Raw genomic sequence first — 24,125 nt, forward strand, 5'->3', positions numbered from 1 at the left:
CTAGTATTGGGTTATTAAAAAAAAAAAAAAAAATTGCACTTACACTGTTGTCGCAGCTAAGAACTACCAAGTTATGTGGTGATTTTTATCAGCAGCCATTATAAAATCCCTTTATAATCCTGGAAGATGTGGAGGTCTCCCTTAAAATTGTTTAGATACTTCTTCGTAGAGCATTGAGCCTCCAAACAACTTTTCAAAGCCTTTATTTCTTTACCGGAATACACTTACAAGTGGTATATAAGCTTCTGGGTACATATGAGTACGTTTACCTGAGCTTTTGAGCTTCCTTAAGAGGAAGTCTGTTCCAAGGTTTTAATAATAGCATCAGTTTGGGGCATGAAAAATAGAATTCCAGAGGAGGTGACACGACCTAAAGTTCCACATTACGTTGGAGTATATACTAAGAGTTGATTAACTGAAATAAGCAAAGATCTCCTTAATGATTTGTTGGTAATCCTTTTCAGTAAAATTGGTTCTCCACCCAAGACTCCTGTAAGCCAGGCAGCAGCTACCTCAGCTGGTCCTCCTAACATTGGGACAGAAGTGAATTCTGTGCCTCCAAAATCAAGCCCTTTTGTTCCCAGAGTACCTGTCTACCCTCCACATTCTGATAACGTTCAGTATTTCCAAGACCCCAGGACTCAGCTGTCCTACGAAGTTCCACAGTACCCACAGACAGGTGAGTGAGTTGAGCACCGAATAGTTCAAAATAAGCTCTGAACTTTCATCTAGATCAACCTAAATTTGTGCTGAGAAATAGCTTTTATTTCAAACCTGTGGCTTTTATTTAAGCATCAACTGAATCTGCACTTTATATAACAGTAATTGGTTCCATCACTGCATATGGGATTATTCAAGCAAACTCTTAAGAACTTACTCTAGCATCAGGTGGTTTCCAAGCTCTCAAAACAAAAGGTAGAGATGTTCAGGCAGCTATCGAGGCGGGGGAGGGGAGAACAAGCGAAGTGTTAAATAATTGTTTGCGGACCTTTGGAATTATTACAGTCTAACTTTTTTTTAAGCAATATAGCTTTTTATTTTGGAGGTAGCTATTTAACTTCATGTATAAAGAGAAAATACTTATATCTTCTCAGTAAAATATGTAGTTGTATGTATATTTTAACATAATATGTTGGTAAATGGAATTTCTCTGCCACTGTTTGCAATTGGGTCAGGTTGGTAAATGGTCAGCACTGCCTCTGCAGAGGTAATGATAACGTGAAACTATACATTCACAGAGAAATGGTGGGGTTTGTAGAAAGGTGTCGCTTTGCTCTCTGAAGGTACTTACCAACACTATTTACAGTTTTAGAAGGTGTAAAATTCTGGGTCGTTTGTGACCACATTAAATATTCCTTTTTCCAATTTTCAAGGATATTATCCACCACCTCCAACAGTACCAGCTGGTGTGGCTCCCTGTGTTCCTCGCTTTGTGAGGTCCAATAATGTTCCAGAGTCCTCCCTCCCACCTGCTTCCGTGCCATATGCCGATCATTACAGTACATTTCCCCCTCGAGATCGACTGAATTCTCCTTACCAACCTCCTCCTCCGCAGCCGTATGGACCAGTTCCTCCTGTCCCTTCTGGAATGTATGCTCCAGTTTACGACAGCAGGCGCATCTGGCGCCCACAGATGTACCCACGAGATGATATTATTAGGAGCAATTCTTTACCTCCTATGGATGTGATGCACTCATCCGTCTATCAGACGTCATTACGTGAGAGATACAACTCTTTGGATGGGTATTACTCTGTGGCTTGCCAACCTCCAAATGAACAGAGGACTGTGCCTTTACCAAGAGTAAGTAAGGGCAGGGGGTGAAGGGAAGGTTGTCGGCTTGATTCTAAAGGTCATGACTGAAAACTTGATAAACAATTATCATAGACCTCTTCTGTTTGGTTGGGGTTACAGTAATCCAGAAACATGACCTGGGCAAAGCTCTTGTTTTGTTTTTAACCCTAATAAAATAGGCCTGTAAAATAGATCGCTGACATTCTGAATTAAGATTAGAGCCCCACTGTCTCTAATTCCAATGCATGTTGCTTGAATTAATTAAACACTTAAGAGTTGAGTTATCCTACAAAAGACCAAATTCTTCTTCAAATCCTTGTGAGATTTTTCCAGTGACATCAGTGGAAGGTTACAGAGCCAAGAGAATATGGAGGTCCAAGTGTATGTCCTGGCCCAAGTACTGAATCTCTCTTCCTGTCCGTATCCTTTTTTCCATCCCAAATATTTACCATTTAGAGTATGGTAGGATATACAGTCTTACGCGTCTTATTTGCTAGGAGCCTTGTGGTCACTTGAAGACTGGTTATGATGAACAGTTAAGACGGAAGCCGGAGCAATGGGCACAGTACCACACCCAGAAGACTCCTCTCGTGCCCTCAACCCTTCCTATGGCAACACCATCTCCAACACCGCCGTCTCCTCTCTTCAGTGTAGATTTCAGCACAGAGGTGGGAAGCCAAAGAACTTCTTTATTTTCCCTTCCTGCTTCTGTAAGATGACATTTAGTATTTCCAGTAAGGATTTTCTGTGTGCCATCTATTTTTCATAAAACAAAGTTAATCTTGTAGCAAAAGGAGAGTAATATCTAATAAAGAATGCTTTCAATTTGGTATTAAGCTGATGCTAAGCATGACTGTTGACAGAAGGTCAAGAAGTAAAGAAGTGATTTAACTTACCCTCTCTAAAGGAAATGTCATTTTATTGAACTTGCATTGTGAGCCTCCAGATTTTTATGTAGGGAACAACAGGTGTTTTCCATTAAGAACCACCTTCTCTTTTATACTCCTAATGGCATGATAACATGATGAATAGACTGAATCAAGCTGCAAATGCTTCTCAAGTCCCAGAGAATACATGTTCTTCAAAAGTGACAAAAGGCATTGGCAGAATATTATATACCTACATGACACAGTTCTATAAGCAAGAACGGAAAATTACCAACAGAAGCTGGATGTGTATTTTTTTTGAAGTAAAATAAAAGTCAGTCTTGCAGTATTTATTTTATATACATATAAACTAAATGCAACCTAGAAAATGCCTAGAGCAGTGGTTCTCAAACTGGTCTCTGCTGTGATTTCATTTATAAAAGTGACACTGTTGACATTTGAGATGTGATACAGTGATTATTTGGAAGAGTAGGTTTTGCACGATAGGTGTACCTGAAGTCTCTCTTTGGGTGTGTTCAAGGTATGTCAGGATTAGGTCTTCATCCAGGTTGGAAGGTTCTGAGTTCTACTTCTGTCTGCCACTGATTTCTATGTTAAAGGAGAAATTCACGACTTCCACTCTAATTGGTCCAGGAACTTGTCTCAAGAAACTGACCACTAACATAATAGCACTGATTTGACCCTCCAGTGTTGGAAGGACAGGCATTGATTTCTAGTGGCAAAGCTTACCGTTCTTTGACTAGCTGTCAGCTGCACTGAAAAAAAATCGACTGTGAATCGGTTATGCGGTTCCTGAGTCAAGTTTTGAACATGCATAGAACTTCTTGATTTGACTTCTGAGATTATTTCATTAAGTAGCAGCAAATGTCTTTCCTTATTTTAAGACTGAATTCCTTGTTTTTCATATTTACTACTTATTTATTCCATTTTCCGTAGTTCTCGGAGAGCGTCAGTGATTTGAGTGGAACTAAATTTGAGGAAGATCATCTCTCCCACTATTCCCCGTGGTCTTGTGGCACTATTGGCTCTTGTATAAATGCTATTGACTCGGAGCCCAAGGATGTGATTGCCAACTCAAACGCTGTTCTGATGGTAGGGCTTTTCTGCCTTTTACCTCCTTAATGTAATGAGACTTGCATGCTGAAGTGTCTTCTCTTTGATTAAGCAAGGCCTTCCTCCTCCCCCCCCCCCTTTTTTTTGATAGCATCGACATTGTAGTTTAAGGTAGTTCTACCTGTTTGAAATTGTTTGGAATATCTTTTCCCAATTTTGTGAACTGTATATGTTTCAGTGACAGAATATAGTGCTATGAATAATATTCTTAAACGTTTAAAATAACTATTTTAATAACAGTTCTGTGTAAATTGAACTTGTAGGCAAAACATCGAGTTCATGGTCTGTAAATTGATAAGAATTCCTTACATTTAAATGCGTTCTCAGATCTGTTTGTTAAAACGATGGGATAAAAAAAAATAAGATGGGAAATTCTTATGTCTCTTCAGAAATGTATTTGCTCTTATTTACATATATATGTGTGTGGGTGTCTATGTTTATGTGTATATTTACCATGTGAAACATCTGAAATAGTCTCAGAATATTTTATAATGGCAGACTTGACTGGTTAATATAGGGTCACTGTGGCCAGTTCAGAGCAGAAGTCTCTCAATGGAGAGTAGTCTATGCTGCATGAGTAAATTACTGGGCTTTTCAGGACTCTAAGATTTGTTATGTTACCATTGTTTCAGGGAACCTTTACTTTGAAGTTAGTTCCAGGAGCAATGTAGGCTTTACAGAAATGACATGAAAAAAGCTAAAATATTGTGGACCCAGGATAATCAGCATGATCCTTAATCTTGGCTGCTGTGTACCTGCAGAGCATCTGTATGAACTGTTTCCCTAGAATATGCTCTTGGGTAGAAGGCACGTTCTCCCTGCAGTGAACAGTTCAATATAAATAAATCTGTGGAGGAAAAAAAAAAATATGACTTTATTGCCCAATTTCCATGAAAGAAAAGACTAATTGAAATACTTTAGGGAGCCAAAAAAAAAGTATGAATCATAGACTACAGATTGATTTTTGCATAAGTAAGTCTTCATGCTTTTTTGGAGGCTTTCCGCTCTATAGCGTAGCAGATTACCTTTGCAGTCTATGTAACAAATGTAAGCAAATTCATCCTATACCTGCTTGATACTGCCTCCTTCAAATATAGAAAAGGGTACTGAAGGACATAAGACTGTCGTCTTAAAGCATACTGGACCTTTTTCCAACTAGAAACACTAGCTTGAAAAGCAAAACTACTTGTAACACTGCCTGTAGGTTTCTAATGGTCAGTTTGCCATTAAAGGGCATTAGTTAAATCATTGTGTCTCATTTTGGTGCAAATTAGCAGCCTTGTATTCAGTAATGATAATGAGAAAGTCATTGGCCATCTGAATGATCCAGCAACCTCCAATCAGTCCCTTTATATTTTTCTGTCTCCCAAACTTGTAGGATTTGGACAGTGGGGATGTCAAAAGGAGAGTACATTTATTTGAAACTCAGAGAAGGGCAAAGGAGGAAGATCCTATAATCCCATTTAGTGATGGACCGATCATCTCCAAGTGGGGTGCAATCTCCAGGTCATCCCGCACTGGTTATCACACAACAGATCCTATTCAAGCCACTGCTTCCCAAGGAAGTGCTACTAAGCCCATCAGTGTATCAGGTACAAGTATAGGCTTCCTATTGCCAGTAGAGCACATTTCACAAGAGCGTTTGTTGATGATGGAAAGAACTAAAATATCTGTATATCCTGCTTTAAGAATGGAGAAGAAAATGAATTGTATCTTAATCTGTTGCAGATTATGTCCCTTATGTCAATGCTGTTGATTCAAGATGGAGTTCCTATGGCACAGATTCCACTTCGTCAGCACGTTACCCAGAACGGTAGGGACTTTATTTCCATGTGTGTTTGTTCTTAAGCATTTGCTATAACTTGTTACTCTTAAAAATCCTGAACGTGGAAAAACACGTGAAACGCTTAATAGACCGTCTTCATTTTAAAGGTAACGGATTTTCCTATCCAGCATAAGGCCTTGGAAAAACTAGGTTAAAACTTGTGTAGTACTTAAACCTAATGCAGCTATTAGTAACTCGCTTATTAGCAGCATTATGCTTGAGAGGCCTAATCAAAGAACTGGAGTTGGGTACTGCCGAGCTGTAATCTCAAGATCTATAACCTTGAGTGAGTTATCTCAAATTTTCCTGCAGCATCTTCCATGTGTGTAAAATAAGGCTGTCTGTATCATATAATGCCTTGGAGTATTGTGTACTATTATTGGATGAAGAGCTTGTTATGCATTTGGACATAAACTATGTGGAAAAAAAATAACATGACAGGCGAGTGAAGTTTGAGAGGCCTGTGACTTAGAGGGCTTGTTTTTAATCCCTAATTTCACCTGCTTGATGTAATATCTACTTTCTCTTAAAGGGACAGATTCATAGTTACAGATTTGTCTGGTCACAGAAAGCATTCCAGCACTGGAGATCTGTTGAGCATTGAATTGCAGCAGGTAAGATCAGTTATGCCATGTGTAAAACTTCATTTGGTTAAGTGACTTTAAAGAAATTGTTTTTCTGTATAACTTAACAGAACTAACTAGTACAATTGACAAAATCGTCAGTGAAGGTTACCTGGACATTAGTACTGCAAACACTTAGTACGATGCGTGAGAACTGTTACTGTGAGCTGTTCCATTGACTTCAGTAAGACTGTTTTTTGGAAGCCTGATAAATGTCAGAAATCCAGAACAAAATAAATATGGTGTGTTGAAAGAATACGTAGTTGTACATCTAGAGAGAGGACTGTTCTCTTTGTGAGCTGATTTATTTTGCCATTTGACAATATACAGTTAAGTGTAGTTGTAGGTAACTGATATGTTTCTTTCCATAGGCCAAAAGTAATTCATTATTACTTCAGAGAGAGGCGAATGCACTAGCCATGCAACAGAAGTGGAATTCTCTAGATGAAGGCAGTCGCCTTACCTTAAATCTTTTAAGCAAGGAAATTGATTTGAGGAATGGTGAGGTAAAGAAAGGGGTGACTGGGAGGAAAGAAATCTTTGAGATACGGGGGATTTATGTATGCACACAGACACACGCTCTTAGTTTTAACATGCCTAAATATTTATAACACATTCTGTGCAAGTTGAGTTGTTGCCCTCAGTTACTTCCCTGAGATGAAGTAGGTGCACCTGCTATGATGCTTCTCCAATCCTGCATTTACAAAATGGCAAGAATGTGACCATCCATCTTTCACACGATCCTTATTCTTTGCTCTAGTTGTAGATGTTATAAATATAAATCCTCTGGCAACGGACTCTACAGAAACTACCATTCCAGTATTCATAGTATTCATTTTTTCTCTCTGTTTCAGTACTTTTAATGCAATCAGATTTTGCTGTGTATCCTATTTTGTCTATACCCAAAGTTCTGTTTGTGTCTGGCTTGCTCTTTTGTAGCCTAGAAATGTTGTGTCCTAGAAATGCACCTTCTATTTTCACTTTTTGTACTTGTGTTATATGCAGCAGGTGAAAAGCCTACCTGATGCTTAAATAATGTATTTAATTCTTTTTTCAGACTGATTATACTGAAGACTGTGCAGATACAAAGCCAGATCGAGACATTGAATTGGAGCTGTCAGCCCTTGATACAGATGAACCTGACGCGCAGGGTGAACAAATAGAAGTAAGTACAAAAAAAAGCGCATCTGAAGGAGTCATTGGGTCTTATTAGTTATTCAACAGAACTTGTCTTTTTAAATTAAGTTTGTTTAAATTGATAGCAAAGGCTTTTATTTTCAGTGTTATACTGACACCAAATTTTCTGACACTTAATATTGTTTTAACACTAGGGGATCTCATACTTCTGCAATTCAGGTAACGGACTGTCAGTATTAACTTAGTTTAAAAACAAAAAAACAAACCCTGCTGTGTTCCTTGTGATAGCTTTCAGCTTTTTGCTCTTAATCTTTTGATAGAGTTAAATAATGTGTGTGTGGCGGGGGGGGGGGGATCTCCCTCCCCACACTGTTGAAATTACAGTTTAAGAATGTTTTAAACTGAAGTTCACACTTAAGTGTGATCGTGTAATTGAATTTTGCACTCACCTGACTTTTTTAATAGTCAAGTCATCCATATTATTGTAATTCACTCTTCTTTTATCTTCACTGCTACTTCGTATTTTGTTGGAGTAGAGAGAGTGTTACGGTTTCTTCTGTTATTTCCCGCTTTGCTGTGCGGTCATAAAACATTCCAGTGTTCATCCCAAGCCTGACAATGAATTATCTTTATTAAAAACAAAACAAAACCTGTACACTTTAAAAGAAAAAAAAAAAAGAAGGATCTTACCTTGAACTCGTTACATAATACATTCCAGTACTGGCTTCTATGCTTTTGTTTGCTCTGTTTTTTGGTATGTGCTGCAGTACTATAGTATGAATACCTGTGCTTTGTCACTACATTGCAGGGGGGACACCTGCATCTTTGGTCTGTCTTTCTACCCCTAATTTTTGAAACAGTTCGCACTGTCTTTATTGCCTCCTTAGTATCTTACCTTATAAACCTTTCATTTTTGCCCCTCCGCTGACCAGCGTACTACTGTTGTCTTTCACTGCTGTCCTCTAATAACTGTGTTCCCCTTGTTGATGCTGTTTATCGGAAAAGGACTGTGAAGGGAATTTGCAAGCTGTGTTCCCTGCCTCTCACCCAAATTATTGTGTAACACAGAAGAGGAATAGGGTGCATAGGTTCCTGGGATTCTCTAGACTTTCAAACAGTTGGTCAGTGTGAAATCTAGATATGATTTATGATCTCTTCTAGAATCTGCCTCTTCTTATGTCATCTTTATAGTTGCAAAAGCACTCTGAAATGCCTGATGAGGGTGAAATATATGCAGCTAGGCAGTTTCTTGAAAAAGTTCCAGTTGAATTTCAGTCCTGTTGGGAATTTGTAATTTATATCAGTTTACTTTAAAATTTTAAGTTAAAGATATTTGTGATAATATGATAGGCAAAAGTGAAATGTGATGAGCATTCCTGGAGTAAAATGGGATATGTTCCATTGGTATGAAATTAACAGGAGTCTTTTAGTAAGACTCCTCAGTTATTTTTTCCATCAGTTGTATGTAGTGAAACGTAATGGGAAAACCTAAAGCTGGTAGTGACAGTATTGATGGACATTTCTCCTTTCTCCCTGTAGGAGATTCTGGATATACAGCTAGGTATTAGTTCTCAAGATGATCAGCTGCTCAATGGAACAACTGTAGAGAATGGGCATCCGCTAAAGCAGCACCAGAAAGAATCTATGGAACAGAAGAGACAAAGTTTAGGTGAAGACCTTGTGATTCTGTGAGTGTTAGACAAAACAGCAGTGTCTGCCAGTATTAGGCAAAACAGCAGCATCAGAATAGTTGAAGCCTGATTGTTTAAGGATGAACTATGTACCTACTCAGATTTGGATTAGACATCTGCCTTGTATATGCATGATCAAGTGAGAAGAAACTTAAGAAATAGAATTAGTTCATAAACATGAAAGTTGCAGCATACCATTTTTCATATGCATTGTTGTAGCCTAATATATACTGAAACACGTCACAGCTGTTAAATACTTTCATGTGTTCAGTAAACGAAAAATGCAAAAATATTTTTATAATTACCAGAAATTAAGGAAAGTTTCAAAAGATTAAATGTCAGACTATTTGCATAGATCTCCATAAAGAGGTAATTTTGAAAAATATTTTAGGTTTAACACTATTTTAGGTTTATATGGACTGTAGTTCTTAACATATAATACAGCCTTTGAAAACTGGGCAGACCGCATTTAACGTCTTGAACGTACCCTTCCGTAGTAAGATGTTTTGCCTGTTGCTAAAAAATCAGTTTGTCGTATTTATTTAATGCACACGATTCATTTACAGATACTTGTGCGTGAACTTGTTTAATATTCGTGTAACTTATTTTTCTCCTCAGGGAGGAACAGAAAACAATCCTGCCCGTAACTTCTTGCTTCAGTCAGCCGATCACAACATCTGTTAGCAATGCAAGCTGCCTGCCCATCAGCACATCAGTCAGTGTTGGCAGCCTCATTTTGAAAACTGCTCACATTATGTCCGAGGATAAAAATGACTTTTTAAAGCCTGTTGCAAATGGCAGGATGGTTAACAGCTGAAAGGCATTCATCTTTCCAGCTTGTGACCACACCATGGAAGCATTTACACTAGCTTTTTATATATATAATATATATTATATAATGTATATTTTTTTTAAAAAAATAATATTGGGGTCATGCATTTCCTGTGGACTCTTTGATACTTCAAGCCCCTCTCGCATTAGCATTCTGAAGAAAAAAAACTTACTTTACTAGGGTAAGGCGTTCACTTTCCACAAATGAATGGAATTTGGACATTGTTTTACTTAAGCTTAAAGCAGCTTTTTATGAGTTTGTAGCAATCCGGTGCGGTATCTGAGCCATTCTTGTTTAAAATGGCTTCTGTAGAAAACTAACAACTCAGTTATTTAAACTAGCAGGATCCTACAATGATACATCTAGTGAAAGGAAAACTAACTTATTTGTCTCTATTTTGTTTCATGAGAGAGGAACTTGTGTCTTGTTGCAGCTGCTTTTTCTTTAGTTGTGGAACTTTGCATGGAGTATTGTTTCCTGTTTGAAGACTGAGAGGTGGGGATTTGGACTTGTGACTTTTACAGGGTTAACACACCATTAGCTTTGCACTGCTGCATTATTTGCAGGTCTGTGGTGCAGTGCTTTGCTGCGGCTTTTTAGTTTAATATTTTTCCCCCAATTTCTGCTTTAGTACTGTTGATATACATACGTACGTAGGCTACTTGTCAAAGTAACGTTATTAAAAGTAAACCAAGTGCCTAAGTCCTCCATCTAACGTACTAAGCATTTGATTTCCCCAAGTTAGACGTGAAACAACTTTGAGCCGTTTTGAGAGGTTATGCACTAATGTAACAGCAATTTGGGGGGGGGGGGTGGTTTATTAACAGTTCTCAACTTGCAGATTATAGACTCCAAATGACTTGGCAAAAAGTATCAGGTGCTCTTGGCTTTCCTTTGAAAACCCTGTATGTAGTGTTTGCACTGACTAACAAGATGGTATTGCTGTTTTTTGTACTGTTTTGTTTTTAATTTAAACTAAATATTGGAAATTTAAGGCAGTTGTATTACCTTTGCTAAATGTTGTTAAAAATAATTTTGTATTCAGGTTTAATTTTGCTTGTTCAATGGCAACTTATTTTCAAAGACCTTGAAAATACAATAATATAGCATTATCTGACCTTCAGAGTATTGAAAAGTGTATGAATTTATGCCCTGTTAAGATGTTACTGAAAATCATATTAGACATGTCAACGAAAAATAGGTTTTCATAAATATATACAAACTAGAGCCCTGGGCATATTTTTTAGAAAGCTTAAAAATCCACTTTTTTTTGGAAGAGAAAGCAGGATTCTCCCTCCTGATGATTACTATCTCCTTTTTTTTTTTTTTTTTGACCTATTCCTTTTCTTTGTGACAAGTTTTACATTTTTTTATGTTTTTATTAACTTCTGTGAAGTTGTTTACTCTGAAAATTGTACTGGAATATTTTAAGCCAAGCTGATCTTTCACCAGGTGTACTGCATGTAAGGGCTTTTCCTGCTAGCAAAATGCTTAAAGAGGATCATGTTACTGGTCGTCTGAGTTGTTATTTTACAAAAATCACAGCTATGTGGTCGGGTAAGATTTTGATAACTGTTTTGTGCACGTTTCTGGGGGGTGGGGGTTGGCATTTCCCTGAGGGTTACTGATTAGACTAAGTAAATATTGGTGTTTGATATCTCTCCTAATGAAACCTGTCCATGAAATAATTATGTTGTAAATATACCTAAAAATCCAAGGGTTAGTTTTGATATTCTGGTGTCAGTATGGAAGATCTTACACATCTATTTAATACTCAAATGTAAAGGAATGTATGTAGAAGAACAGTCAAGTAGTCTTTTCTTAGTTTCCTTTGGCTGTTGCTGTACCTTCCTATATAGCCAGTGCCACCTCATAGCTAGGATTAGACTGTGTTGTTTCACTTGCAACTCAAAGTGAATGGATACAAGAACCAGACCACCTTTGTCACCTTAACTTATTTCCTCTTGATGTTAACTTTAACTTAGAATGTTAGACATAAATATGATTGTTGTATATTTTATACTTAGACCATTCTGTAAATATGAATTTATATTACTTTTGAAATGCTTCTGAGATAATATTATTTGCTGTACAATGTAATTCCAAAACAGATATGCAAACAAGTATGTCTCTTTCATGGATATTTAAAACAGTGAGATCTTCCATGTTGAAGGTGATGTAATTTTTTTAAAAAGATTTTTAAATTTTAAATTGCTATTTTGTTACAAAAATAGAGAAAATATAAAGGTTCGAGAAGTCCTTATTTGCCCTCAGGGAAAGAGCCCTCTGTGCACCAGAACTCCACAGAACATCTTCAGCATGATCTGAGGGTGAATATATACTACATAAATTGATTGTGTATTTACCTTAACTTTTTAATTTTAAAATTGCAATTTTAAAAACTTGGTTGTGCTCTGCTGGAGGGGGATTGGGATAAGCTGCTTACACACATTTGCCTCTTTGTCCAGTGAAATTACATAAGCCTAACATATTCCTGCCACCTTACTGGCATATTTAAGAACAAATGTATTTATATACTCTTGTCTGCAGCAGGAGGTCCCATGATATAACAGTTCTCTAGGATGACCATACACTTCATATGGAAAGTTGGCTCTTAGATGAGGCTAGGTTTTTTTGTCGTTGTTAAATTTTTAATATATAGAATGACAGGCAAAAGAATTATTTGGGGGTTTTAATAGCATGCCAGCTTTGTCTTACAGTTTTAACACTGATTGTGTGATTTTTGCCATGAAACTATGCCCTCCAGTGCCCTGATGAGTAGAAGCTACAGGTGGGAACCTAGTTCTGGCTTTCTTCTTTGGTGAAGTTTCATCCCTTGACCCTAAACAAACAAGTATGTATTCATGTGTTTAGTTGCAAATCAGGTGCCTTTGGGCTATGGAAGGGCTTATTTTCTGACACTGACGTAGTGACTAATCTTCATGCATAATAGCAGTGATTCCCAGTGATTTTTGGCCTAACTTTGCTGTCAGAAAAAAAGCCCGTAGCAGATTGGGGAGAAGAGATTGGCTCTTCGGCTTTGCTTGGACAAGCGTTTTGGGGTGTTTATTTTTATTTTTATTTTTTTCCCCCACTAGGGGTACAGCAGGGATTTCACATGCAAGAGATACAGGAATTATTAGTATCTAAGTTAATTGTGTTGCCTCACTACCTGGATTCATTCCTTGTTTTGCCTCATTTCCCACATAGGTCTTAATAGAGACTAATGCTTGTGCTGGGAGAATGCTTGTGTGAGAAAGTAACTATCTGTACGTTCTTAACATATAATTTATAGCAGAGTGATTGCCCTGCTGCTGATATTTCGTTCCTGTAAACAGGTGACAAGAAATGAATCTTAGTGTTTATGCAGATTTTGCATTGTAGAATGTATACTAGACCCTTCAAAGGAAAGGTTAGACTCTTTGCAAAGCAAACTGGCGTTGGTTCTTGGTAGTCTAGTACAGGGACACTGAAGTTTGACACTTGATAAGAAAAGCAGTTGTATGCAGCTGATTGTGTTAAATAAGCTCTTAATTGCTCTTTGTAGAAATCTAATTTGGAAGATTTTAGTGCTTTGATAACACAATTGAAATTTTAATTTATCCTGTACTCAAGAGCTGAATGCTGTTCTTGTATAGTAGCGTACTAGGCTGGATGAGGTACAAAATAAGCAATGCACAGTGGTCAGAAAGAGCTGAGGAAAGAATGCTTAAAAATAACTTTTATCGAAACTCAGAGTAGTTCCAAACATTTTTTTGTTTGCTTTTTTAAAGCACAAGTTGTCAAGTTGTACCTGTTGCTGTACATAAACACTGTATGCCAGCAGCTCCTTGATCATATTTGTGAACAGATTTTTCATTATTATTAGACTGTTACTAAAGGAAGATGTTGGATTTGAGAGTGTAACAAAATGAGAAATGAATGAATTATCTATAGTATGTAAAAAAAATCCATTCTTTGTTGTAGTTTAATCCCTCTTGTTAGGAAATTCCCTCTCATTGAGGGACCTCTTCTGCAAGCAGAACACAATAAATGTGCTTTTGAAATGACCCAATTTTTCCAGTATAAATGAACAGCTGACTCTGGCAGTAGTCACCACTGTGTATCTCTTTGCTGGCAAGGGAGCACAAGAAGGAAAGAGGAAAAAAAAAAAAAAAAAAGAAAAAGAAAAAGAACTATGTCGATGAGATAAAATGAATCCGAATGATCAACGTTCCCCATACCCAAACATAAAACTATACCCTGATATCTGAGGGGAAAATACTTATGGAAGCTTTTAATCAAGAGTCCGCTGTAAAAGTTGAAATAAAACAGAGCCTGGCTGCATTTATTACTGCCAAAAGCCAAGGTCATTTGCACATAGGCCATCAATTTCTCCAGAGTAGATCTCAGTTAATCCAAGGCATGGAAATGCATGCATTTTCTTAGCTGGGCAAACAAGTACATTTTACGGTAGTTGTGATACAACACATGTGGCTTTTATTTGTACTGCACATACCCACTGTACAGCCACTCAGAAGTATTGTGGTTAGCTTGCAGCATCTGCTGTCCGCATCTATACTGTTTACTGCGTATTCTTTTCCCTGGAAGTTTTAAAGAAGAAGAAAATTTTTTTTTCTTGTTGCATTGATTACATTTTATAAATTTGCTTAGCTGGAAAGTTTGGGAAAAGAGGCCTGTTTGTCAATTGTACAACCGATTGTGAAGCTCTAGTGTGAATATTTTTACGTCTGTATTAGACATTTTCTTTGCAAATCTATTGTTCGATTGAAATGTAAATGAAATAAAAGATGGTGTACACCCATCATGTATAAAGCAGGCACCATCGCTACGATGGATTTAATGCTCATTTTTATGGCGCATTCTCAGCTTCTATTTAAAACTATAATTTAAAAAAAAAAATCTGTAAAATGAAAGGGGGAATATATGGGGGAATAAATTCTATTCCGTTTATTTCGGTTTTGGATTCCCAAGTCGTGATGTTTCCCTTTGTGTTAGACGTAGGCGGCCGGGCCGGGGCGGGCGCCGCGCGGTGCCGCCGCCCCGCGGGTGAATACTGTGTGTGTTTGCTGTTAGCACTGAAGTGAAGAGGTATTAGCTTTTTTTGGCTGGTCACAGAGTAGAGCATCATGGTTTTTTCAGTGTTTTTGAGAGAATTGATGGAAGAAGTTTGCAGTATTTGACATGTATTTGCATGCACGAATAAAATTATTTGTCCACCTTAACCGCCTGTGTGCGTTCGACCCTCTCCGCCGCCAACGGCTGCCAACGGCTGCCGGGGGGAACCACTCGCGGGGGCGGGGGGTGGAGGGTGGCAGCGGGGCTGGGCTTTACAGTGGCGGGGGGGAGGGAAAGGGAGGCTACACAGGCGCCCCCCCCCTCCCGCAGCGCCGCGTGGTGGCGCCCGCGGCCGCCGCCATTTCGCGACGGGTGGGGAGGGCGGAGCTGCCCGCGGGTTGCGCCCTCCCTTCCCGTCCTGCCCTGCGCGGCAGCGGCTCCCCGGAAGGCGGCGGCGAGCGGGTGAGTAGCGGGGCCGGGGCGGGGGGGAGCCGGGGCCGGGCGGCTGCGGCCCTGCCCGCGGCGCCGGGGTGGGAGCAACGGCGAGGAACCGGCCGCCCCTTGGCGCCGCCGGCCTGGGAGCAGCGCGGCGTTTGCGCCCGCCGTGCTTGTGGTGAGAGCGGGCGTCTGAGCCGCGTCGTTCCGCGGCGCCTCGAGTAGTCCCGGCGATCCCCCGCCGTTGCCTTTTACCCGCAGCCATCTGGCTGTCTCCTCGGTAATCCGAATAATCCGCTTTTAACCTCTGCTAACGCCGGGCGGGAGAAGGGAGAGCCGCGCTGCGTCCTGGCGGGGCCTCTGGGCTTGTGGGTCCCGCGGGGTTTAAACGCGAGCCCGAATCGGCGGACAGCGGTCTTGATTTTTTATTTTATTTTATTTTATTTGTAAACAACTTTTTTCTGGACGCTTTAGAGGTAGTTGATGGGTCGCACGTCAAGAGCCAGGTACCTGCCCTTAGCGGCACTCTTTCCTACAGCCCTCGCCCCTCAGCCAAGTAGGGAAAGCAGTCCTGCCGCCTTAGCAGCCCCCTCAGGATAAGGTCTGGTCAGCAGCTCGCCCCTCAGCCAGGAAGGGAAAGCAGTCCTGCCGCCTTAGCAGCCCCCTCAGGATAAGGTCTGGTCAGCAGCTCGCCCCTCAGCCAAGTAGGGAAAGCAGTCCTGCCGCCTTAGCAGCCCCCTCAGGATAAGGTCTGGTCAGCAGCTCGCCCCTCAGCCAGGAAGGGAAAGCAGTCCTGCCGCCTTAGCAGCCCCCTCAGGATAAGGTCTGGTCAGCAGCTCTCCCAGCGGACTGCGGCGGAAGGAGCCAGCGGAGGCAGGTCCCCAAACTCTTTGAGGTGCTGCGCTGGTTTCGGCTTTTCCTCGCTTGGAAACATCTGACGTTTCTGCTCTCGTGATGTGGGAGGCTTTTGAAGTCTGTAAGTGCTGATACTGTGGATGCCGAAGGAGCACGTAGTCTGCTGCCGTTAATTTCTGTTTAGCAGAAGGTCCTTGAATAAAGAAAGCGGCTCAGGAGAAGCCAGCGCTTTGAGGATGGTTGTGATTACTTTACCAGTGTCAGCGGCTAACTTTCAGTGTTGTGAATACAAATGCTGTTGATTTCTGGGAAGATGACTGATGTAGTCAGTGGGCAGGTGAAAAGAAGAGAGGCATAAAGTTCTTTCTTTTCACGTGTTACATTCTAGCCTGGAGGAGATGATGTTCATGAACTTGAGGCACTGTCTGCACTAAGTGTTCATGTAATCCATCTCAGTACATAAAAGTGTGTTTTCTGTGTTTGAGAGTAACCTTTTTTTATTAAAAACTGCAAGCACAGCTGCATTTTCTTCTACCTTTTTTCCTTTGTGTGCTTTTTATTTTTTAAATGTGCAAACAGTTTTTGCAAAAGTTTTTGTGAGATCCTCTGACGATTTTGAAGTTGAATATAATTTAGATTTTTCTTCTCCTAGGTTTTGTTAGAAGCTTGTTTCTGAAAGACTAGGAAGGAGTAAAGGTCAGAACGTTTGAATTTAATTCATTGCATTGATCACTGCTAAAATAATGCAAATAATACTGGAAGTTGAAATTTACATCACTGGGGAGGTCAGCCTAGCAGGGCGGTGTGAGCGAGGGTGACGAGACTTCTGAATCGCCGTTAGAAAAACTCATTCTCAGTGGAAAAAATATTTACATGTATACTAAAATATATTTTAGTGCAGAAACAGCTTTTAGGAGGGTAAGTTTTTCAGTAGTGAGCTTTAAAGCGGAATTTTATTCATAAAGTTTCTTAGCCTAAATACATTTGAAAGGACAACTAAGAATTAATTCACAAAGCAATTGACCATCTGCGCTGTAGTGTTTGATAATGGGCCATAAACTGTTCTTCTGCAGCAAAACAAACTTCTCTCAAGAAGTAAAGGACTGTCACTACACGTTTAAAGTGGAGTCTCTTGTTGCATATGTGAAGAAGAGATACATTGTCTGTTTTGTTAATTTATTTTTTAGAACGCAATGACTACTTTGGATGATAAACTACTTGGTGAGAAGCTCCAGTATTATTACAGCAGTAGTGAGGGTGAGGATGAAGACAGTGAGAAAGAAGACAAAGATGGGGAGAGCACCCTTCCTGAAAGTGTTGGGGAAGTAGAGCTTAGCAGCGATGGCAGTGCTATCAACACAGGTATTGTCAGGTCAAATTAATTACTTTAAAAATATGTTGTTTATTGGAAGATTCGTGTTGTTTTCTACAATCCTCTTTTTTGGTTTAAAAAAAAAAAAATCCTATTTTGATGTATGTTTGAGCCAGAGAGTAATCATTTCTTGGCTGCAGTCTAACCTTATTTTTAAAAGCCTGTTCCTTATTTTAACGATATTTAATCTCCCAGACTTCTCTGGGAGACTTCAGCTCTATATATGAAGCGGTTAGGCTCTGCATGCTAAACAGATTAAGTGGAGCTGGGGCACATTGGCTGATAAATCATAAAATTATTTCCTGTAAGCCACACAGCTGTAAACCTCCAGCAGTCCTCATATAACAGATGTAGGTGCTGAAAAAGTAGGAACTGACAGAAAATGGCGAGGCTTTGAGAAATTGATAGAAGGTGGCCAGGCTCTCCCAAAGTAGCATTTTCTGTTACCATGGTCAGAGTCACAGTACTGGAATATGTGGAGCATTGGTGTGAGCCAGAGGGCATTTCTTAAGTTTTTATGAAAGACTGGCCCTCTATATTTTAGGGTTTCTCTCAGAGTGATGAAAAATTCTCATGCACGTGTTCCCATCTTTTACTTGGGAAGAGTTATAGGGCAATAACTGGCGTATGTAGACCTGAAAAAATAACTTTTTCCGCTGGGCCCCAGCCGCAAGATAATAGCAAGGTGAAATCTGTAAGAACCACGCTTACTATGTATCATAAAATTTATTTCTGTAAAGAGCATAGGCAAACTTAATTCAGAGATGGTTTCTCATCATATTATTTTGTTCTTATGAAAACTCATGCTAACAACAGGGGGGTTCTCGAGTGCTGGTGGTTTTATTTCTAGAACACAGATAGGAATCTTTAGAACAGCCTTTGGGACAGTTCTGAGAGTAGCCTAGTTAGATAAGCTTTAACGTTACACAGATAAGAAAACAGATACTAGTTCAAGGACATGTAAATGCCAAGTTAATCCTGTTATTTTGTTTCACTACAACATTTTGCACAGTATACGAAAAGTTTATGAGGAGGCTAATGTTTTACTGATTGCCTACAAATTACTGTTAACGTTTTAAACAGCAGATGTAATGTTGTTACTCTTTTGCACTAAGTGCCTGTATATTTAATTTCAGGTCCAAAAGGAGTCATCAATGATTGGCGAAGATTTAAACAACTGGAGACGGAACAGCGACAGGAGCAGCGCAGAGAAATGGAGCGACTCATAAAAAAGTTATCTATGACATGTAGATCTCACTTGGATGAAGAGGCTGATAAGCAGAAGCAGAAAGAGCTTCAGGAAAAAATCAATGGAAAGGTAGCAGCACAAAGATGCCACTTGAATTTTTAATGTTTTTTGTTTCTTGATTTGCATATGTGAAGTAGATGGGAATGCTTGTTCTGTTAGGAGATGTGTATTATTCCTTTCCAGTGAATGGGAACACAGTATAAGTAGTGTATTATTTGCCAGGTGTTGTCAAGTTTAATTATTTCACGTTCGAGTAGTATTTTAGGGACGCTGTGTTTGTCCGTGTTAACAGATAACATGATTTAGCCAGCATACTGAAGAAGTCCAAATCCTTTTCCCAGATCTCTCTTATCTCTCTATCAAATAAGTCAAACTTCAGGAAGTAAAATAAAGAATTACACAGCAAACCTCCCAGACTGAGAGTTGCATAAAACACAAATTCAGGAGTCCTTACTGATTTCAGTATGTAGTAAGTGGATGCTGAGAATTTAGCTTTGCTCTCGGAAAGACTTTACACCCCAGAGATAGGAAGCGTTGGAAACGGTGAATGGTTTTGATCACCTGGGCTGTATAACTCGCTCTTATGTTTCTAGGCAGAACTTGTTAATTTAGCACATAGCGTGCCTTGCTTTCAGGTGGCAAAAATTGGCCACACTGTCCTGTACCTTGAGTGACGCAAATATGTCTAATGAATCTGGTGAACCGATATGAAATGCATAAAATCCTGTTAACTTCAGTTCTGCGGATGATATTGTGTGTTTGTTTTGCCCAGAAAATGTTAAATCAGTGAGAAATTGATGAAAAAGATGAGGGGAGATCGAGGTTAATGGTGGCTATGTGCTTTCACTAAGCTATCAGCATTGATTTGGATACCGTGCCTGATGGCACGTAGCCACCACTAACCTGGATTAAAGTGAGAGCACTTGCATTACTAGTGCAGTCTGTGGAAACTAGAATACCCAAGGCTGGAATCAGTATTCCCACTGGACGTGGTTTATGATTGGATCGAAATGGAGTGTAATATATAGAGAGTGCTCCAGCCTTCGTGAGCTGTACTTTGCTGCTATTAAAATGAGTGACCCAGATTAATCCTTTTGATTTAAATTCTAATTATATAAGTGACCCATATAGTGATGCAGAGCTTTTATTTTTCTCTTTATCGTGTATCTTTGTATGTATTTTTAGATGACGTTGCAAGAATATAACATGATTCACAATGATGAAGATGATGAGGAGTTTTTACAGCGATACAGGAAGCAGCGAATGGAGGAGATGAGACAGCAGTTATACAGTGGGCAGCAATTTAAACAGGTTTTTGAGATTACCAGCGGGGAAGCGTTTTTGGACACAGTTGATAAAGAGCATAAGAGCACGCTGATCATGATCCATATTTATGAAGATGATATCCCTGGCACTGAGTCCCTGAACGGCTGTATGATCTGCCTCGCTGCTGAGTATCCAACAGTTAAATTTTGCCGAGTAAAGAGTTCGCTCATTGGTGCCAGCACTCGCTTTACTAATAACGCTCTGCCAGCTTTGCTGATCTATAAGGCAGGTGAGCTCATTGGCAATTTTGTGCGAATCACTGACCAGCTCGGAGAAGATTTTTTTGCTGTAGACCTGGAGGCTTTTTTGCAGGAGTGTGGTCTGCTTCCAGAAAAAGACTTAGTGCTTCTGACTTCTATACATAATCCATCTGCATGTTACAGCGAAGACAGTGATCTGGAAATAGACTGAACCACCTCTACCAAGGGGCCAGTAGGTTTAGCTGTGGGTTGTTCTTGTGCTAGAGGTTGTTCTCTGTCTTTCTTTGTGTTGATATGTTATTCTTCCCCTCCACGCACTTTGAATTTGCTCGTTAAAACTTTGTTAAGGTTAACATAAGGAGTTCCTGACGTTTTCCTAAATTAATTTAATAAAGTGTACACTAAAACTGCCTAGCTCTTACGCAGTTCACATGTATTTTACTAAATATGAAGTTACAATCCAGTAAGTTTAGTGAGTTGCGTCTTATATTGTCATCTCTGTTCTCCAAATCATTTAGATTTTCTAAGCATTTTGTTGTCAGATCAGCTATGTATGGTCAGTCTCCTTGCAGGTTTGCTGAAGCAGTATGTGCGAATACCAGTTGAGATCGGGATGTGGTGCCTACTCACTAAGATAAGAATTGAGACCACAGATTAAGAAGTTCTTAAGCATTCGAGACTTTTACTAATCTGGAGCTGAAGTGTTGCCAGTGAGTTAACAGTACTAGGTCCTGTCTTCCGGTCCTTGATTTGCAGACCCCTTCTTGGCGGCACTGTTGTTTTAACTGTTGTTATTGTTGTTCCTTTCTCCCTTACAAATAACCACAGCTCCTGACTTCATCCTGAAAATTACTTTTCAGCTGGGGAGGGTGGCTCGCTCTTTGATCTTGCCTGAGACTTAAATGAGGAAAATCTTTCTTCAATTACAGTTCTTAATACGTTCTTGGGCTTTTAAAATACTCACCCTTAGAGTTCATAGTGCTTACTGAAGCAGAAAATGACTTCTGCCTCTTAAGAGGGAGACCATCTCTAAAAGCAGGCTGTAAAGAGCTCTAACATGCGTGCTGAATAGCATCAAGGAGAATTTTGTTAGCAAAATGTAGAATTAGGTCTTGATAGCATCAGAATTTCACCTAGTACCTGTAATATTCTCTAACACTATTAAACCAGCGCTAAAATTCATTTTTGTCTGCCTTCATATTATCTGCTTCAGCTGAGTTGTGAGACGCATTTTGAATATTAATAGCCCCTGGCCCCGACAGATGACTGAAAGGCTTTGTGGGAAATCAGCCTTGAGCCAGTAAAGAGGCTGAGTCCCTCGTACGGGTGTTCAGTAGCAGGCCCCTTTTTTTGCAGCTCATTCCTTGTTTGAAGCTCGGTATCTAGTTTCTGCACAGAATGTTCAGCTGGATCAAAAGTGGTGTCACTATCCTGTTCTTCCTCTCATGGCAGCTCTTTGGGAGTCTGTTTTTGTACAGTACGTCGGTGGAGTTCACTAAACATGGAAGAAAATCTTGTAGGGTGGGAGTGAAATCTCTGAGGAGACCTTGCAGTTTTTTCCTCTGTCTTTTTTTTCAAACAACAAAGGCCTTTTTAAAAGCATCCCCACTGCTGTTTCAGTTACTCAGCAACGTAGGTCCAAAAGTTCTCATCTTCCCCAAAAACACAGGGCAGCTCCCACTTCAGGAAACAGAAAAAAGGCATGTAGCACTGGCTGAGCTCATTTGTTTATTCATGATCATTTTTCCTACTGAATGCTACAGCTGTGTATTATGCTTCCCTCCTGCAGCATCTTTGTCATAATTGTTTGTCATTGATCACAGCTTTATTAAAAGTGTTTGTATTGTTTGTGCTCTACTTACTTCATAAATCAGATCATAGTACAGGGAAGTAAGTCTCAGGTTTTCTGTTATATGATAGTTCCCTCTGACTCTATCAAGTTTTGTACTACACCAGTGTAAGATATCCTGAGTAGCATTAGAAACCATTAGCAATTTATGGTGAACATGTACATAAAAACTTACAACGATGCGGAGTGAGGCAAAGGCTTTGCTGGCCAGATTGTGGTGTGGCTGATTTTAGTGTACCTAGCACAACCGAGCGTTGAGCGTATGCGCTCTACTTAGCTGTTACTGAGCTACGCGTCTTTTACATACTTAAGCTGTTATTACAGCATAAGTTTGCTTTCTCTTGCATTACTTACTTTGCTTGTTATTTTTTAATTTTGAGGAAAGTAGACTATAGTTACCTAAATACAGTACCTAATTTAATGTTATATTTAATGATTAAACTTAATTGCAAGTTTTGCGTAAGGCACTTGGGAGCACTGTGGAGAAATGTGAATGTGTAAGCGTTAGATTCAGAATAAGAATATATCTTAGAATAGAAAAGGAAGAGTTGACCTTAATTATATCTATTTGAACTGTTTTAAAAGATAGTAGAAGCACAAAGATAAATAATTTGTGATTAAAAATTATTGAATTGGCACAAATTGTAGCTATTTTAAGGAAACTGGAAGAAAAACAGAATGAAAATGTTCCAAGAGATTATTTCTTTCCATCTCAGAATTGCAGAAAAGAACATGAAAGTTAAATGAAATTAAATCATTGAGAATGGGTATCAGCATTTTTAAGGAAAAAAAAATCAAAGTAGCTGTAATTTGTATTCAGGCTGAGATACAGTGGAGTCTGTTGTGCAGACAGGGTGCATATTAGCATCATAATAAAACCTGGCTTGGAGGGGTGTGGGGAGGGAGCAGACTGCTTGAACTGCTTTAAGTTTTACGTTTATAAAGTGCTTTTTTCCCTGCATGGCAGCAAAGCTGTAATAGGATCAAAACCTCTCCTGGTGCTCTGTCAGATGGCCTGCAGCAAGGTGACCCTTCTGGTTATTAATATATGGTGCTAAGGTGTATGATAGATGATTTACAGTGCCAATAGCACCAAAAAAAAAAAAGTCCAAATCCAATTAATGATTGATCTGGAAGAACATAAAAAGCAGAAGGGAGAGAAGGGTAGAGAGAAGATGTGTTATGCTGCTTTTCTTTCTCAACACAGACAACAAAAATGCGCGAAGGCGTCGCAGGTCTGCTGAGAAGCGTCGCGGCAGAGCTGGGCAGCGCTGCCGCCCGTGAGCAAAGCTAAATTCTTCCAAACTGACCAACTAGTAATTGTGCCCGAAGGAAAACCAGCATTCTTAATATTCATTAAATATAAAATAAAATTAATTTTAGGATAGGTTGGTTATTAATTTGTTAGTGTCTGACCCCTACCTAGGCAATACAAATAAAAACTACAATTCATACTAAGGTTGTATCTGTAAATGTGTTGGTCGAAGGGCTAGAGTCTACTTTATTTATCTAATTTTAGATGTCCTGACCTGCAGATTAAGAATTGGATTGTGTTTATATATGCATATGAGGACTGAAATGAAATTGTATGAACACCTACATGAAATAAAACTGTTCCGAAACAACCAACTTTGCATCGAGAGTGTCAGGTTTTCAGTTTGATTCAGTGTCTCTCTGTCCCCCACAGGCATTCTACTCTGTCAAGACTTCATTTAAATTGATGCATTCCTAGACCGTTTGGTTTTGAATAAAGGATGCTTCTCCGTTTTGTCAAAGATGTTTCCTCTAGCTTTTCTGGCACGAAGACTTCCCTAGCACATAACATTGCTCTTTGCAGAAACCTGCTGGACTGCAGTAGCGTTTATTCGTCCTGTGAAGGGC

General features: G+C 39.4%; 1 protein-coding gene across 5 annotated transcripts in view; it reads left to right on the top strand.

Moving 5' to 3' along the window:
• RC3H2 (ring finger and CCCH-type domains 2) overlaps window positions 1–23,878 on the top strand; it is a 39,910-nt gene extending 16,032 nt beyond the window's left edge. Inside the window, exons 11-22 of one of the 5 annotated variants that reach the window (XM_068914614.1) lie at window positions 465–679; window positions 1,374–1,801; window positions 2,290–2,460; window positions 3,616–3,771; window positions 5,171–5,384; window positions 5,521–5,605; window positions 6,150–6,231; window positions 6,612–6,746; window positions 7,298–7,405; window positions 17,436–17,610; window positions 18,757–18,938; window positions 20,055–23,878. In XM_068914614.1, coding sequence (XP_068770715.1) covers window positions 465–679; window positions 1,374–1,801; window positions 2,290–2,460; window positions 3,616–3,771; window positions 5,171–5,384; window positions 5,521–5,605; window positions 6,150–6,231; window positions 6,612–6,746; window positions 7,298–7,405; window positions 17,436–17,610; window positions 18,757–18,938; window positions 20,055–20,606 — 2,503 coding nt within the window. In that variant the 3' untranslated portion in view covers window positions 20,607–23,878. Of the gene's footprint in view, window positions 1–464; window positions 680–1,373; window positions 1,802–2,289; window positions 2,461–3,615; window positions 3,772–5,170; window positions 5,385–5,520; window positions 5,606–6,149; window positions 6,232–6,611; window positions 6,747–7,297; window positions 7,406–8,916; window positions 9,066–9,686; window positions 15,126–17,435; window positions 17,611–18,756; window positions 18,939–20,054 lie in introns of those variants that run through there. The other 4 variants (XM_068914615.1, XM_068914616.1, XM_068914619.1 and 1 more) reach the window with 4 other exon arrangements.
• Window positions 23,879–24,125: the final 247 nt, after the last annotated feature.

Source organism: Struthio camelus, chromosome 20 (assembly GCF_040807025.1).
Source record: "Struthio camelus isolate bStrCam1 chromosome 20, bStrCam1.hap1, whole genome shotgun sequence".
Lineage (NCBI taxonomy): Eukaryota > Metazoa > Chordata > Aves > Struthioniformes > Struthionidae > Struthio > Struthio camelus.